The 15,611-nt window shown below is 36.6% G+C and overlaps 1 protein-coding gene across 10 annotated transcripts in view; it reads right to left on the minus strand.

The window, feature by feature from the left end:
• fryl (furry homolog, like) overlaps positions 1-15,611 on the minus strand; it is a 346,929-nt gene that overhangs the window by 60,473 nt on the left and 270,845 nt on the right. For all 10 annotated transcript variants that reach the window (XR_009515656.1, XM_059989161.1, XM_059989159.1 and 7 more), the window contains 5 exons: positions 14,962-15,165; positions 13,558-13,719; positions 9,418-9,492; positions 3,972-4,148; positions 1,546-1,746 (listed from right to left, as the gene is read on the minus strand). Coding sequence is in view for 9 of the 10 variants with exons in the window: in XM_059989161.1 (XP_059845144.1) it covers positions 1,546-1,746; positions 3,972-4,148; positions 9,418-9,492; positions 13,558-13,719; positions 14,962-15,165 (819 nt within the window). In the remaining variant the exon portion in view is untranslated. The remainder of the gene's footprint in view (positions 1-1,545; positions 1,747-3,971; positions 4,149-9,417; positions 9,493-13,557; positions 13,720-14,961; positions 15,166-15,611) is intronic.

Here is a 15,611-nt window from a genome sequence, read left to right on the forward strand (position 1 = left end):
AAGAGTCAAAGGAGACAGGTGGAAACCCTTTCTAGTTCTGTTTTCCACTGGGTACTGCAACCCTCTTTTCTTCAAATTGTCATTCAAAAATAACATTGCATAAATTTACCTAAGCAATATTATAATATGCCATCTTATCACTTCTGGTGGGTGAGGACTGCAAGTGGGTGAAAAAGGAAACCAGTAATGCATAGGAACCAAAAACTGAGGGAACACAAAAAGAATAGGTATAGGGCCGGAGCAAGTTGTAGAAATATATAAAGCAAATGTTATAGTTATTAAGGCAAGGCATTTTCCAATGAACTGTTCAAGAATACAGATATTTTAATTAAAGGTGCGATTAAACCAGTGAACAACATTTTTTAAAAATTGCTTGATGGTTTAACATAATATGAAATTAACAAACAAAAATCACAGATTTAAATAAACTGTATGAGCATTACCGGTAATTACCATTTGAGGAAATGTTCCAAATGTCCACCATCCTTCAAGAGAAATGTTTCTAACATAATACCTGAAAGACCTGACTCAAATTTTTAAGAGATTCTTTCTAATCTTTTATTATGGATAATGAAATAGTTAATTTTCTCTCAAAACATGGATTTCAATCAATTTAACTGAGAATTTTTATTTGTGAATCACATGCTCTTTTTACACAGTAGAGCTCAGAAAAGGGAAACAAAAAATTTAAATATCATCAGTTCAAAGGTATTCATTCACCTTTGCTCAGTACTTAGTTGAATCATCTCTCGCAGCTATTACATCCAGTAGACTTTTTGGACAAGTCTCTCTAAGTTTAGCACAATGTGATGGAGTAATATTTGTCTATTCCTCCTTGCAAACCTGCTCAAGCTATGCCAGGTTAGTTGCAGAGCGGTGGCAGACACCAATCTTGAGATCTTTCCAGAGATGTTTGATTGGGTTAAAGTCAGAATTCTGACTGGGCCCCTCAAGGACATCAATTTTCTTCATTTGAAGCCACTCCATGGTTGCTCTAGCAGTGTTCTTTGGGTCATTGTCCTGCTGAAAGTCAAACTTCCTCCCCAGCTTAAGCTTTCTGATAGAGACTAGCTGGGTCATATTTACTACTTTTGTTGGACTTTCTGTTCGAAGGCATTAGTGTTTCCACACCAGGCCTGTCAAAACACTCTCCAACATTAATTTATAGAAGTTTGTCGAAGTCTTAGATGTCATGCTGCCAAAGAGGATTGAAGAGGATAGTGACTTTTGACAGTGCAGCCCATGGAATCCAAGGCAGAAAAAGCAAACTGATTCAAAGTTTGCTATGTCAAAAATGCCAGAGGGCAATCAATGAGTATTTTTGTGTTCACGTGTTCAAGGCTGGGTGCCAAATGGTAGAAGAAATTATTGGGAATTTTTTTAAAACAACTGGCATAGGCTTTATGATTCAAATGATCTCATGTCCCAAATATTTTCTATGAATTCTATGATATTATTTTGAATTTAAATCAATAATTTATAAGTAGATCACATCACAAAAGTACAAATAGATACTATTTTGTAATTAACAAAAAAGTGACTTACCATTTGTGTGCGGGTTAATATTTGACTAACAGTCAATACCTCCTCCTCGGATGACTCATCAGTGTCCTCCTGATTGGTTAAATTTAAACTGGGTGTACTTCCTGAAGTATGGAAATCTTGGAGCGATGGTGTATCTCCCTTCTCAATGCTTTCCAAGGAGCGTCTCCGCACACCCCAGTTAAAATTGTCCATGCTTTCACCCTGCAATAGATTTATTTCTCAATATATTTTTAAGAGAAGGAATGTTCATAAAGTTAATTTTTATATGACCATTTTAAACATTGCCAGTGCTATACTATATTAGAGGTGTTGTTCTGTAAACAGCTTATCCCCAAAACACACTGCACAGCTGCTACTCCTTAATGATTTACCAAAATACCCACAAGTGATAGTATACAAAGAACTGAACATATAATCAAAATAGCACACAGCTTATTATCACCTACAACAGTTCTTTAAATATGTAAATACTGATGTATTTATAAAATTAAAATATAATAAAAAATATTCATAATATTTTGTTAGAAAATACTTCCAATGAATTGCTTTTAAGTTTTATCTTGTTACAATGATGCAAAGGCATATCCTACAAATAGCCAAAATGTGCACACGTATTTAAACAGAACAGTAAGGCCCCAAGCACTAATACTTTACTGTGAACATTCAACATTTATCACACACAAGACAGTAACTTTACAAAACACTGCACCAGGCTGCAACTTACCTGCAGCTCCTGGTTAGCAATGAAGAAAAGAGATGACCAGCATTAAAAAGTAAGAAAAGAGAAATATTTGGCACGATGTGAGAAACAGGAGGTTGCCTTAATCTCAACAAACAAAATTACATTGAAATTAACAGACAGTGTACTTAGGATGTGATATCTCAGGTAAAAAAACACCTGTTAATTAAAGGGGTTTACCCTTGGTTACTTCACCCATTTTCCCCCAATTTAAACAACTGTATATTTTACTGATTGACCATTAGATGTTGCAGATATATTGCAACATAATTAAGAAGTACTTTTATAAACTACCAAATAGATTTTGAGAAGATTGGAAACAGTTACTGATTCATAGTTAGCTACTAACAGTATTTACACCAAAATACCTGTTGAGGCTTTATATCTGACAAGATTTGCTTTCATACTCTGTTGATCTAATTTGTTTTTGGATAACATTACACTTCACCTGCTCCTGGTTAAGTGCTGTCAGTAAGACTTCAGCACCAGATTAATTCTCAAACAATATTGCCTGTATCACCAATAATTTTTCTAACTTTTTTTTCTTCAGTCTTCTCCACAAATCATTTTTAAGATCTTTTTAAGAAAAAGATCAAAATCAAAAATTTAATTCAGAAAATGCCCAAGTTGTTCATTTAAAAATATTGAGAAGTTATCCATAAACTTCTTTGCATATTCCTGGCAAATATATCTAATTAGCTAACATTTAAGTATCAGTAACAACATATTAACACTCACCATGTATATGCTTGAATTTAATAGCTATTGTTATAGTGTTGCTGAAAAAGCTACTGGTACCAGCAAACTAAATAGCAAGGTTACTTATTCTGTCCATAAACTTCATTTTTGATGAATGCAACTTTTCTTTTGCATCTTAGCATTCAAGTTAGGCCAACTTATCTTCAGACATTTTTTCACTAATTATTTCAAAGGATATTAACTGTCACACCTAGTGAATCTCCAAAATTGAGCCAGTTATTTTGAATATAAACTAGTTTAGTATTCAAAAGAGAATGCGCAGGAATACGTTTAGGAGCTAGCACAGATAAATAGGATTCTTCCCCTCCCTTTTCAGCTTACATGGAGCTATAAATTAAGTACCATATTTCACAGTGGATCTATGTACTTCTGAGTAATAGTCTGTTACTTAAAATACAGATTGTGTTACAAAGTTTTTGCACCCAAATCCTTCTCCTATAACATAAAATCTAAAATCTTTCAATCAGCATGGTTATGTTGATGAATTATCAAATAGGTGAAACAGATTTCACTTCCTTTTATTATTTTCATTAGCCAAATGAATATTTTTGTATAGCCTCATCAGCAATATGATGATTATGTGCTCAAAAGCTGGATTATAAAACTCCAGTTTTTAGGTTCCAATTCCGTAAAAATTGCTAAAACTCGAGACATTGTTGTGGCCATGGCTGTCACTCATAGAGTTGATTGGTGATCTAAGGATAGGAGGCAAAGTTATGTCTACCTTAAGATGCTTATTCCCAGAGATGTTTCAGAGACACTACATCTTATCTAGATCTCTCTCCTTAATGCGCTCACAAGCCCAAGTTTTCCAATGCTGTTATTTACTGATGTACATGACATTCCACTGTTTACTTAGATGAAATTTTTCTTTCATAATAGTTAACTTGAAAACATTACACAATTTTAGTTTGCAATAGTTTCTTACCTCTGCATCTTCCAATTCAACATCCAAGAAATCAAAATCCTTCAACACTCCAAATTGTTGTTCACTATTAGCATCCTCGACTGGCACTTCCTCCTCTCTTATTGGATCTTCAGTTGTGGAAATTAAACTTGTCTGCTGTTCTGAAATATCTAGGTCTTCACTGGATGAAAATACAACCTAGAAAAAATATTTTGAAATTATATACAGATCAATGATATATTTGCAAGAACAAATTTCAACATGAAGCATTTTCACAAGTTTTTTGGCATCTTCGTGTTTTCAACATTGTCTGTGACCATATATGTGAATAGTTTATAGAACCTTTACTGAAGATGTCCTGGGAACTAAACCAACAAAAGTTGTATTGAAAGTTTCAATGGTGTTTACATCTGTAAGCTTCATGAATGCAATTCAAATTTAATGATAAAAGAATTTGTATCTGAATAAAAGCAAGCTAAAATATTACAAAGGACAAGATCGGGGACAAAAAAAAGCAGGTTATGATGGGAACCAGCATACTTAGATATAAAGCAAGTTTCTTTGGCTCAAGGAGAATAACTAGAATGGAATGCCGGTATTATAGAATGAGCTGATGGCTAAGTGAAAGAGCTAGGAGAAACTGCAAGCACAACAATAAACACGTGGGGTGAAATACTCTAAAATTTCCACAACTGACTTTTGGCACACTGCTCTAAAGTTGACTGATAAATATATTATGTAATTAAATTTTCAGTGCGGATATCAGCCTTCAGCATGGCAACCAAGCTGCTGAGTAGAAAGAATAAAGCATGAAGAGATGGCAGGCAATCCGGGGCAAGTTAAATCCCATCACTTTACAAATAATTATTATTGCTTTTTGGCTAACACTGTTCATTTGCAAAAGATGGCAACTAAATTATAACAAAATGAAGAATGAAGTTTCTGGTAAATATGAAAACTGTTTGACCACAGGACTTCAATTGAAATAACATAAAATGGGAATGCAAACATTTTTTTGTTGCACTTCTTAATTTATTTGGTCTTAAGATGTGCGATCCATTGGCAAGTTTATGTTTACTGACTCAACCTAAATGGTCGAGTCCAAAATGGTTTGCTCAACCAGCACAGAGTCAAATTATTGATGGGCCTGGGGTTACAAAAAGTTTGAAACCATTGAAGAATGGCAAAATTTCCTTCCTTAAACACTCCCTTAAGTTTTTAAACCACATTCCCACAAAATTTGTATCTCAAGTCATTCACTGGAGCATCTGGTGCTAAAATTCCTAAATTATTAATGCAGAGAACATAAAATCACGGTAACTGCAAAAAGTTTGCAAATTTTAAAAGAGAAATAAATCAAATTAAAATAATAAGGCAAATGTAAATATTAGGCAAAATAATGCAAAAATTTCCTTTAATTAACATAATTGAACAATCAGCATTACACAGAAGGAAGATTCCAGCTTGATAAAACCACAATACTAAAGAACTTTGCACTAAACTGTGTCTTTTGATTTTGTGTTTGATATTCTGTGTTTTCACTTTTTTTTGTTGCCATTTGCGCTGGGGGGAGGGTGTTTGATATTTGATATTTTTCTTTGAACAGGTTGGTTCTATGGTTTTTTGTTTTGTGACTGTGGGGAAGACAAACTTCAGGGTTGTATACTGCATATATATTTTGATAATTAATGTACATTGAATCTTAAATTTGAAGAAATGGAAAATCCTTTATTATGGTTTTAAGGTTCCAGAAGGTATATGACTTGTTCCACCTTAAGAACTTTAAATTCAACTAATAACCAGGAATATCAAAGGGAAAATATGAGATTGAGTTATTAATTTGGATTAAGTAAGAAAATGAGAAAAAGCGGTAAAGCATGACTTCTCATTCAAGACAGTGACAAGTATTTCAACTGCAGCTATCGAAGTATCTGGATTTATACTTACATAAGTGACCTGAGGTGTGGGAAAAAATATGGAATGGAGAGTGAGTTGCAGATTGGCAATATAAATTGGCAGGTAAATTGGTACTGGGGGCACGGCAGCACAGCGGTTAGCATACATCTTTACAGCACCAGTGACCTGGGTTCAACTCCCACCGCTGTCTATAGGGAGTTTGTCCATTCTCCCATCATGTGCATTTTCTCCAAGTGCTCCAGTTTCCTGCCACATTCCAAAGACATATGACTTGGTAGATTAATTAGTCACATGGGTATAATTGGGTGGCAGTGGCTCCTTGTATTGGAAGGGCCTGCTACTGAGCTGTATCTCTAAATAAATGTCAAACCTCAAACTCAATACAGGCAAATGCAAAATAATACCTACTCGAAGGAAGAATGAAAAGGTAAACAATGAAAGATTCCGAATTAGCACAAGGAAACTAGTAGTGATTTAGGTATGGGAATCAACACATTGTTTTCAGTGAAGTAAGTAACTTTGAAAGCAAACATGTTAGGATGCATGGTGAGAATCAGACCAGAGTGATTTTAGTACATCACTACTATATACTTTTGAAATTGCACATGAATACTGTGGGAAATGGTAAATGGAAACCTTCAAAGACTTTTATATGTAGTTCAAATATCAGCTCTTCAAAAGAACTACTCTATTTTAGTTTTGCTTTCTAAATCTTTCCCAGAAGTTATCCTGTTCACCTAAATGAACGTGTGCAGTTCTGCTCACCTACCTACAGGAAAGATACCAATATTTTTGAAAACGTACAGAGTAAATTTACACAATGTTGCTGAGACTCAAAGAGTTGAGTTAAAGGGAAAGACTGAACAGGTTAGGATGTTATTCCCGGGAGCAAAGGAGAATGAGGGGAGATCTTATAGAGGTACACAAAATTATGAAGGATATAGATAGGAATATGAATGTTTGCGGGCTTTTCTCCCTCAATTTGGGTGAGACTTGAACTGGAATTCATAATTTTAGGATGAACAGTAAAATATTCATGCAAAATCTGAGGGTGAGCTTCTCCATTCAGAAGGTGGTGTGAGCTGGAAATGAGCTGCCAGCAGAAGTAGTAGATGTGAATTCAATCATAATACTTAAAGAGATATTTGGATAGGTATATGGATGAGAAAACTATGCAGGGCAGGTAGATGGGACTAAGCAGAAGAGCAGGCTGGCATAAATCAGATGGGCCAAAGAGCCTGTTTCTCTGTGCTGTAGTGCCCTATACTATTCTATTGTCAAAAATTAATGTTGACAATCACCAGCTGCCTTTTAAATACATTACCTACCTTTGTTACTACTATTCATTTAACAACCTGTACTTTTTCCTCTTCTACATGTCTGTTTAGGAGTATGTTACCAATTTTAGTCTTAAGTCCTCAGTGTAACAAATGAAGCACTGATTAATTCCCTTCTTGTTACTATTCCATAAGAGAATACAATGGATCAATAAGATATGATACAATTTCAACAAATCTGCACTGATGATGTCTTTACTTTATTGTCACCAAACAATTGATACTAGAGCAATCATCACAGCGATATTTGATTCTGTGCTTCGCGCTCCCTGAAGTACAAATCGAAGTAAATATAATAAAAAATTAAATTATAAATCATAATTAGAAAATAGAAAAGTCAAAGTAAGGTAGTGCAAGTCAGGTCCAGATATTTGGAAGGTACAGCCCAGATCCGGGTCAGGATCTGTTCACCAGTCTTATCACTGTTGGAAAGAAGCTATTCCCAAATCTGTCTGTACGAATCTTCAAGCTCCTGAACCTTCTCCCAGAAGGAAGAGGGACAAAAAATGTGTTGGCTGGGTGGGTCATGTCCTTGATTATCCTGGTAGCACTGCTCCGCCAGCTTGCAGTGTAAAGTGAGTCTAAGGATGGAAGATTGGTTTGTGTGATGTGCTGGGCTATGCTCACAATCTTCTGCAGCTTCTTCCGGTCTTGGACAGGACGACTTCCATACAAGATTGTGATACACCCTAGAAAAACGCTTTCTACATTGCATCTATAAAAATTAGTGAGGGTTTTAGGGGACAGGCCAAATTTCTTCAGCTTTCTCAGGAAGTAAAGGCACTAGTGGGCCTTCTTGGCAGTGGACTCTGCTTGGTTAGACCAAGTCAGGTCATTTGAGATATTCACCCCGAGGAACTTAAAGCTTTTGACCTGTTCCACCTGCGCACCACCAATGTAGATGGGGTTGGGCGGTCCGCTACTCCTTCTGAAGTCAACAACCAATTCCTTCATCTTGCTGACGTTGAGGGATAGGTTATTGTCTTCGCACCATACCACCAGGTTCTTAATTTCCTCTCTGTACTCAGACTCATCATTACCCAAAATACGGCCTATAATTGTGGTGTCATCAGCAAACTTATATTTTGAGTTTGATGGGAACTTGGCTACACAATCATGGGTGTACAGTGAGTACAGCAGGGGGCTGAGTACACAGCCTTGTTGGGCACCAATGCTCAGAGTGATCGAGGAGGAGAGCTTATCCCTTATTTTTACAGCCTGGGTCCTGTCTGTGAGGAAGTTGATCCAGCTGCAGATCTGAGTGCTAAGACCCAGGTTCTGGAGCTTAGGAATCAGTTTATTTGGAATGATGGTATTAAAGGCAGAGCTGTAGTCAATGAAAAGGAGCCTTACATACGCGTCTTTATTCTCCAGGTGTTCTAAGGAGGAATGTAGTGGCAGAGGGATGGCATCTGCCGTTGACCTGTTGCTCCGGTAGATGAATTGCAAAGCGTTGAGGTTGACTGGTAGGTTATGGTTGATATCTTCTTCCACCTTTCTCCAAATGTATTAATTTTGTCAGTGATAAGGTCTTTTCATAGCTTTTTCACTGCTCACCAAATAACTTACTTGTTGTTACAATTTATCCCTCACCCAACATGGATTTTGTACACGATATTCCTATTCCCTTGTGCTTGTCACATATTCAAAGTGGATGGGGATTGAGCTTTTGCTTTCTTCATATGGTTTAGGTGATCTAGCAAAGTAACAATGCTGCCTACGTATTTAGCACCTCTCTTCAGCTTAAACCTATCCAATATCACGATTCCCTACTGAACACATAATGGATTAAATTTTCCTCCATTTTGCTTTTGTATCTTACCCTTAAACATTTTATTTATTATTTTAAAATTTCTCTAAGCCTTGACTTTTTTCTTTTCATTATTTGGAGATCTATATTGAACAAATCTTCTTTTCTACTTCTTAACAGATTCATTCTAAAAATCCACTGGTATATTATGCCTTTATACTGTACAATGCTATATTATTCTTGACCTTACTTTTATTATTTTCTTTCACATTAATCCCTGATTCAATCGGCAGTCTACTCTTTGATTTCTCATGTTGTTTCAAATAAAATACTTCGTGGCTTGTCATGAAAACAGAAAACAGAACTTTTGAATAACTAATGTAAATAAGGAGGGCCAATATACCAATATACCAGATTAGAAACTAGAAATATTCCTTAAGCCAAATAAAGAGATTTAACCTACCGATGGGTTCTTTGGGAGACCAACTTCTTGGCCACAAAGTGAAAGGACATTCATTAATTTCTCTCTTGTTCTTCTCTAAAATAAAAGTACAAATGTTTCAAGAGATCACAAACGTCAAAAAAGGACAAGATTTTGTTTACAAACCATTACTAATTCCAAGTACACCAAACTCTTAATGGACTAGATTGTTCTTACCTTTATCCAGCAATTTTGTTGAGAACAGTTGGCTATTGTGCACTCACACTTTTAATTTCTGTGCCCAAGTGCTTAAAATATGGAAGATGGAGATGAGCTAGATATCAGATGCCAGCATTCAGATTAGAAGTACTGAAGAAAAAGGCCGAACACAAACTGTGTCTAGCTCCTCTCAACTTTATGTTAGGGATAAATGCAACCTCATTCATATGGATGAGGTCAATAATCTTGAATTACAAAGGTGTATATGTATATATATATATGTTGGGGTGGGTGCTCTATATATATATATATATATATATATATATATATATATATATATATATATATATATATATATATATACACATATATATATATATATATATACATATATATATATACACATATACACACACACACACACACACACACACACACTCAATGCCTTCTATGCTTGCTTTGAAAGGGAGAATACAACTACAGCAGTGAAGACCCCTGCTGCACCTGATGACCCTGCGATCTCTGTCTCAGAGGCTGGAGTTAGACTGATTTTAAAGAGAGTGAACCCTTGCAAGGTAGAAGGTCCTGATGGAGTACATGGTAAGACACTGAAAAACTGTGCCAACTAACTGGTGGGAACATTCAAGAACATTTTCAACCTCTCACTGCTACGGGTGGAAGTTCCCACTTGCTTCAAAAAGGCAACAATTATACCAATGCCTAAGAAGAATAATGTGAGCTGCCTTAATGACTATCACCCAGTAACACTCACAGGAAATGCTTTGAGAGGTTGGTCATGACTAGAATGAACTCCTGCCTCAGCAAGGACCTGGACCCATTGCAATTTGCCTATCGCCCCAATAGGTCAACAGCAGATGCAATCTCAATGGCTCTTCACATGCCCTTAAACCACCTGGACAACACAAACACCTTTGTCAGGATGCTGTTCATTGACTATATCTCAGCATTTAATACCATCATTCCCACAATCCTGATTGAAAAGTTGCAGAACCTGGGCCTCTGTACCTCCTTCTGCAATTGGATCCTTGACTTCCTAACTGGAAGGCCACAGTCTGTGCGGATTGGTGATAACATCTTCTCCTCGCTGATGATCAACACTGGTGCATTTCAGGGGTGTGTGCTTAGCCTACTGCTCTACTCTATATATACCCATAAAAGTGTGGCTAGGCACAGCTCAAATACCATCTATAAATTTGCTGATGATACAACCATTGTTGGTAGAATCTCAGGTGGTGAAGAGAGGGTGTACTGGAGTGAGATATGCCAACTAGTGGAATGGTGTCACAGCAATAACCTGGCACTCAACGTCAGTAAGATGAAAGAGCTAATTGTGGACTACTGGAAGGGTAAGACGAGGGAACACAACCAATTCTCATAGAGGGATCAGAAGTGGACAGTACAAGCAGTTTTTAAGTGTCAAGATCTCTGAGGACCTAGAGTTTGAAGAGATATGGTATGTTAACAAATACACTCAAAAAATTCTATTGACGTACCGTGGAGAGCAGTCTGACAGGCTGTATAACTTTCTGTTATTGGGGGGGAGTGCTACTGCACAGTACCGAAAGAAACTGCAGAAGATTGTAAATTTAGTTTCCATCTCAGGTACTAGCTTACAAAGTACCCAGGAAATCTTCAAGGAGTGATGTCTCAGAAATGCAGCATCCATTATTAAGGACCTCCAGCACCTAGGGCATGCCCTTTTCTCACTGTTGCCATCGGGTAGGAGGTACAGAAGCCTGAAGGCATATAGTCAGTGACTCCGGAACAGCTTCTTCTCCTCTGCCATCCGATTCCTAAACGGACATTTAACCCTTGGGACACTACCTCACTTTTTTAATGCATTTCTGTTTATTGCACAATTTTTAATCTATTCAATATACATATACTGTAATTGATTCAGGTATTTATTATTATTTTATTCTGTGTTTTTTTCTTGTACATTATGTACTGCATTGTTCTGTTGCTGCTAAGTTAACAAATTTCATGTCACATGCCAGTGATTAATTACTCTCTAATTTTTTCATATTAAGTCTACTTATTTTAACTGCAATATTATATGTATATGACCATATGAGTCACTAATTCTACTGAGCAGACAAAATGTATCTATTTTACACAATTATTCCTATTAAGGGATTTCTATTCCCTTAATATAAATAATTATTTTGTGTATACATTTTATGGTATTATTACACAAATAATTTGTAAAGACACATTCCAGATTAATTTGATGAATGGTTATCTACTATATTCTACTAGTCTGGAAAAGAGTGGAAGGAACTTAATAAATACAAAGTTTTTGCAATATATTCATTTATCATGATCATTGCATAGTTGGCAAGACCAGCATTTGTTGCCTAATTGCCTATAAGAAGGAATTGGTCAACCACCTTCTTGAGGTATTGCAGTCCTTTTGTTGAAGATACTTCGATAGTAACACTGAGTAGAGAATCCCAGGATTTAAACCCTAGAATGACAAGGAGCCTTACATTTGGTGACTTCCGCTGGAAACTACTGCCCTTATCCTTCTTAATGATAGTGGAATGAATTTACTGGGTTTAGCTAGGTAAGTGTAGTGATTTTTGTAGATGGCACATGCTGGAGGCAGTTCACACTGGCAGGGAAACAAATGAATGTTCAAGGCCAATAATGGGTGTCAATTAAACAGGATGCACGGTACTGGGTTATTCAGAGTTGTCAGAGCTGCTTGCATAGCACTCTACCCCAATGTCTACAAGGCACAAATGTGGAGTAAAGGACTAGGAGGCAAGTTAGTGCAAGATATCCAACCACTTAGTTGTTCTTATAGCCACAATACTTATGCAGTGATCTAGTTAAGTTTTTGATCTATAGTGACTCTAAGATGTTCATGGTGTAGACTCTGCCAGAGTTGCAAGTTGAATATAATTGTATTGTACATTATTACTTGCCACTTATCTGCTCCTGACTGAATCTAGTAAATGCGCTGCTGTATGCAGTCACCGACTGCTTCATTTGCTGAGAACTTTAAATGAAATTAAACATTGTACAATCCTGCAACAGAAAGAAGATCTCTGATGAAGCAGGAGTGAATGACTTCAGAACCAATATGGTACATTGTCTGCTTCCTTAACCTTTGCTGGATGCTGTACTCTCGGCCATTTCTTCATCTCTTGCAGTGGGAATTAAATTAGCTGAAGATTGGCATTTGTGATGGCGGGGACCTTAGGAGGAGGCCAAAATAGATAATCCAGTTGGCACAGATTATTCTGGCATGAGTACACAGAGAACCACATGATACTGCTTAGATTAAGTGACTTTAGATATGAGGAGACATTAGATAGATTGGCCTTCTTTATCCTGGAGTAAAGGAAAGGAAGGGTGACCCAATAGAAACACACAAGATTGAGAGGCAAAGTTAAGGTAGAGAGTCAACGTCTTTTACCCATGGCAGGAGTATGAAAAACAAGAGAGCATAGATTAATGGCAATCTACTATATGTGGTAAGAGAGAATGGTTCATATTGGAATAAATAAATAAATAAATAATCAATGCTAGGGAGATAATGTAATCAGATAGAATTACTATGTTTAAGAGGGATTTAGACAGACACTTGAAATGAAGAACGTGGCCCAAACTGCACAAATGGGATTAGTGGTCAAGCAAAGAAAAGGTCAGCATGGACAGCACATGCTGAAGAGACTGTTCCTGTGCTGTAATACTCAATAACATTTTTTACTGGGTATTGTTTTGAGTACTCCAGTCTTACGTTTAGCACCATCTTCCTAGGACTGGCATTATTGAAAATGGAAATGTGTTTAGACACTTAATACTGTGTCTGGCGGAAATACGGTTTAGTCATCATTATATTCATAAACACAATGGTCAACCCCTATTACTAACACATTGGCTTTAAGAAGAAATAATTTATCTAGACCAAACTTTGAGTGGAGTTCAATGTACCTGGGACAGTTGTGGCCTCTTCCAGCTGACTGGCACTAAGGCATTTGAGTTGGATCCTGATGATGTGGAAGAAGTGCTTCGAGTGACAGCAATGACTTTTGGTTTTCCATTTCTGCATGCAGCGCTGTGCTGATCACCATATTTCTGTCCTATAATTGGTGTCTATTGAAATCAGAATGGTAATAAGGTAAAACCAGCACAATGCATCGGCAGTAAAAAGAAAAACTGCTGCAAAGGTTCAGCAGGTCAGGCAACAATTGTGCAGAGAGAAACTTGACAACCCTTCTCAACAATGACCTTTCAGCAGAACCAAGAGAGTTCAAATTGAAATATCTCAAGATGCTGAGATGTGGGGAGCGAAGTGGTGGTGTGAAGGAAACAATTGGAATGTCCATAGTTGAATGGACAGGAAGAAAGACTGAATGGTTGTGATACTGGCTGAAAGAATGCGGTGAAGAAAATGTAGACTAGAAGAATAAAAACATGGGGGACAAGGTTAACAAAAAAAAGGCTTCAAACACATTGAAAAAAAGCATTATATAATAACTAAAAGTACTAAGGCAAGCAGCATCTGTGAAGAAAAAAAAAGACAGAATTAACATATCATTTTGATAACCTTTCAGAATGGGTCTGACTACCTGAAATTGAATCTATATTCTGTGTTTACCCTGAGCACTTTAATGAATCAAGTTAGGAGATCTAACACTGCTTGTCTGGCTTAAGTTGGGACTTGTTGGAAAAGTATAAGAGACCAAAGACAGAATAGATGTGCAGTGGTTAACTGAAGTGGCAGACACCTGAAATCTCAGAGGTCATATTGAATGAATGCGATCAGCAGAGTAGCCATTCAATACTCTATTTTTTTTCCCCCAATGCAGAAGAGCTCACATCATAAACACCAAATTTCACAGACTAAATTGAAAGTTATGTTTGGGTTCTGTAAAAGGTAGAGAGAACATGGGTGGAAATTAAAGAGTGCACTCATGCATCATAGACAGATTCTAGAATACTGATTTGGTGTGGGGGGTGGTAGGAAGGAGTTGGACTGAACATCACATTGAATGAGATGGTATCAAGGAGTTGGCCATATCAATTTCTGCATTATAGAGGTCAGTCTGTCAAAAATAAAGCATCCACTTGTGAGCAGAATGAGTGATTATCTTTTGTTGTTCTACTGAATAACAATCATTCACATTCTCAAAGAAAGTCTTATAAACATCTACAAATGAGATACTTGTAAAAATTTGATTCAGATATAAACATGTGTGCTATAATACTGTAGAATGCAAGAAGAAACAAAATAGATTATATAGGAAAACTACAATTTTAGACCAACAAACAGCTACTTCAGGGTTCAGTTTCAATTTATTATATTAGCAATAGGCATATTTTTCAGTTACATACCTCAGTGATATCAAAATGGAAATCTAGAGTCCTTCCAGGCAGTTCCTTTGAAGCATTGTTCCAAATTTTTGTGAAGGAAATTTCAGGAGATGAAGATGAATCAACTCCATAATTTGTTCTATGTGCCTCATCTGGTACAACAAGACTAGCTGATCGAGACACTACCAATTTCAGAATGTTAAGTGCTTCCTTCCAGTATGGACTCTAAATAACATAAATAAAACAATCATTCTACATATTGACACAGCCAACTTCATTGGTTTGCCTCAGTAATGGTAAAATACTACACTGAAAATGAATCACAAGACTGCAAAATTTATCAGATTTTAAATAAATAGTTTACCCGACACTTAGTTTTTGAGAACGACTCTTCAGTTTTCCTTTAAAGAAAGCATTTATCAATTCTTTTACCTCTCTTTTCCTGATCACCAAGCGTTGTTCATTACTCGTTATGTTGTCAAACTTCTAACAAAATACCTGAATTAACCAACACACACAAAATGCTGGTGGAACGCAGGAGGTCAGGCAGCATCTATATGAAGAAGCGCTGTCGACGTTTCGGGCACTTCTCCCTAAAGATGCTGCCTGGCTTGCTGCGTTCCACCAGCACTTTGTGTGTGTTGCTTGAATTTCCAGCATCTGCAGATTTC

This window comes from Hypanus sabinus, chromosome 14 (assembly GCF_030144855.1).
Source record: "Hypanus sabinus isolate sHypSab1 chromosome 14, sHypSab1.hap1, whole genome shotgun sequence".
Taxonomy (NCBI): domain Eukaryota; kingdom Metazoa; phylum Chordata; class Chondrichthyes; order Myliobatiformes; family Dasyatidae; genus Hypanus; species Hypanus sabinus.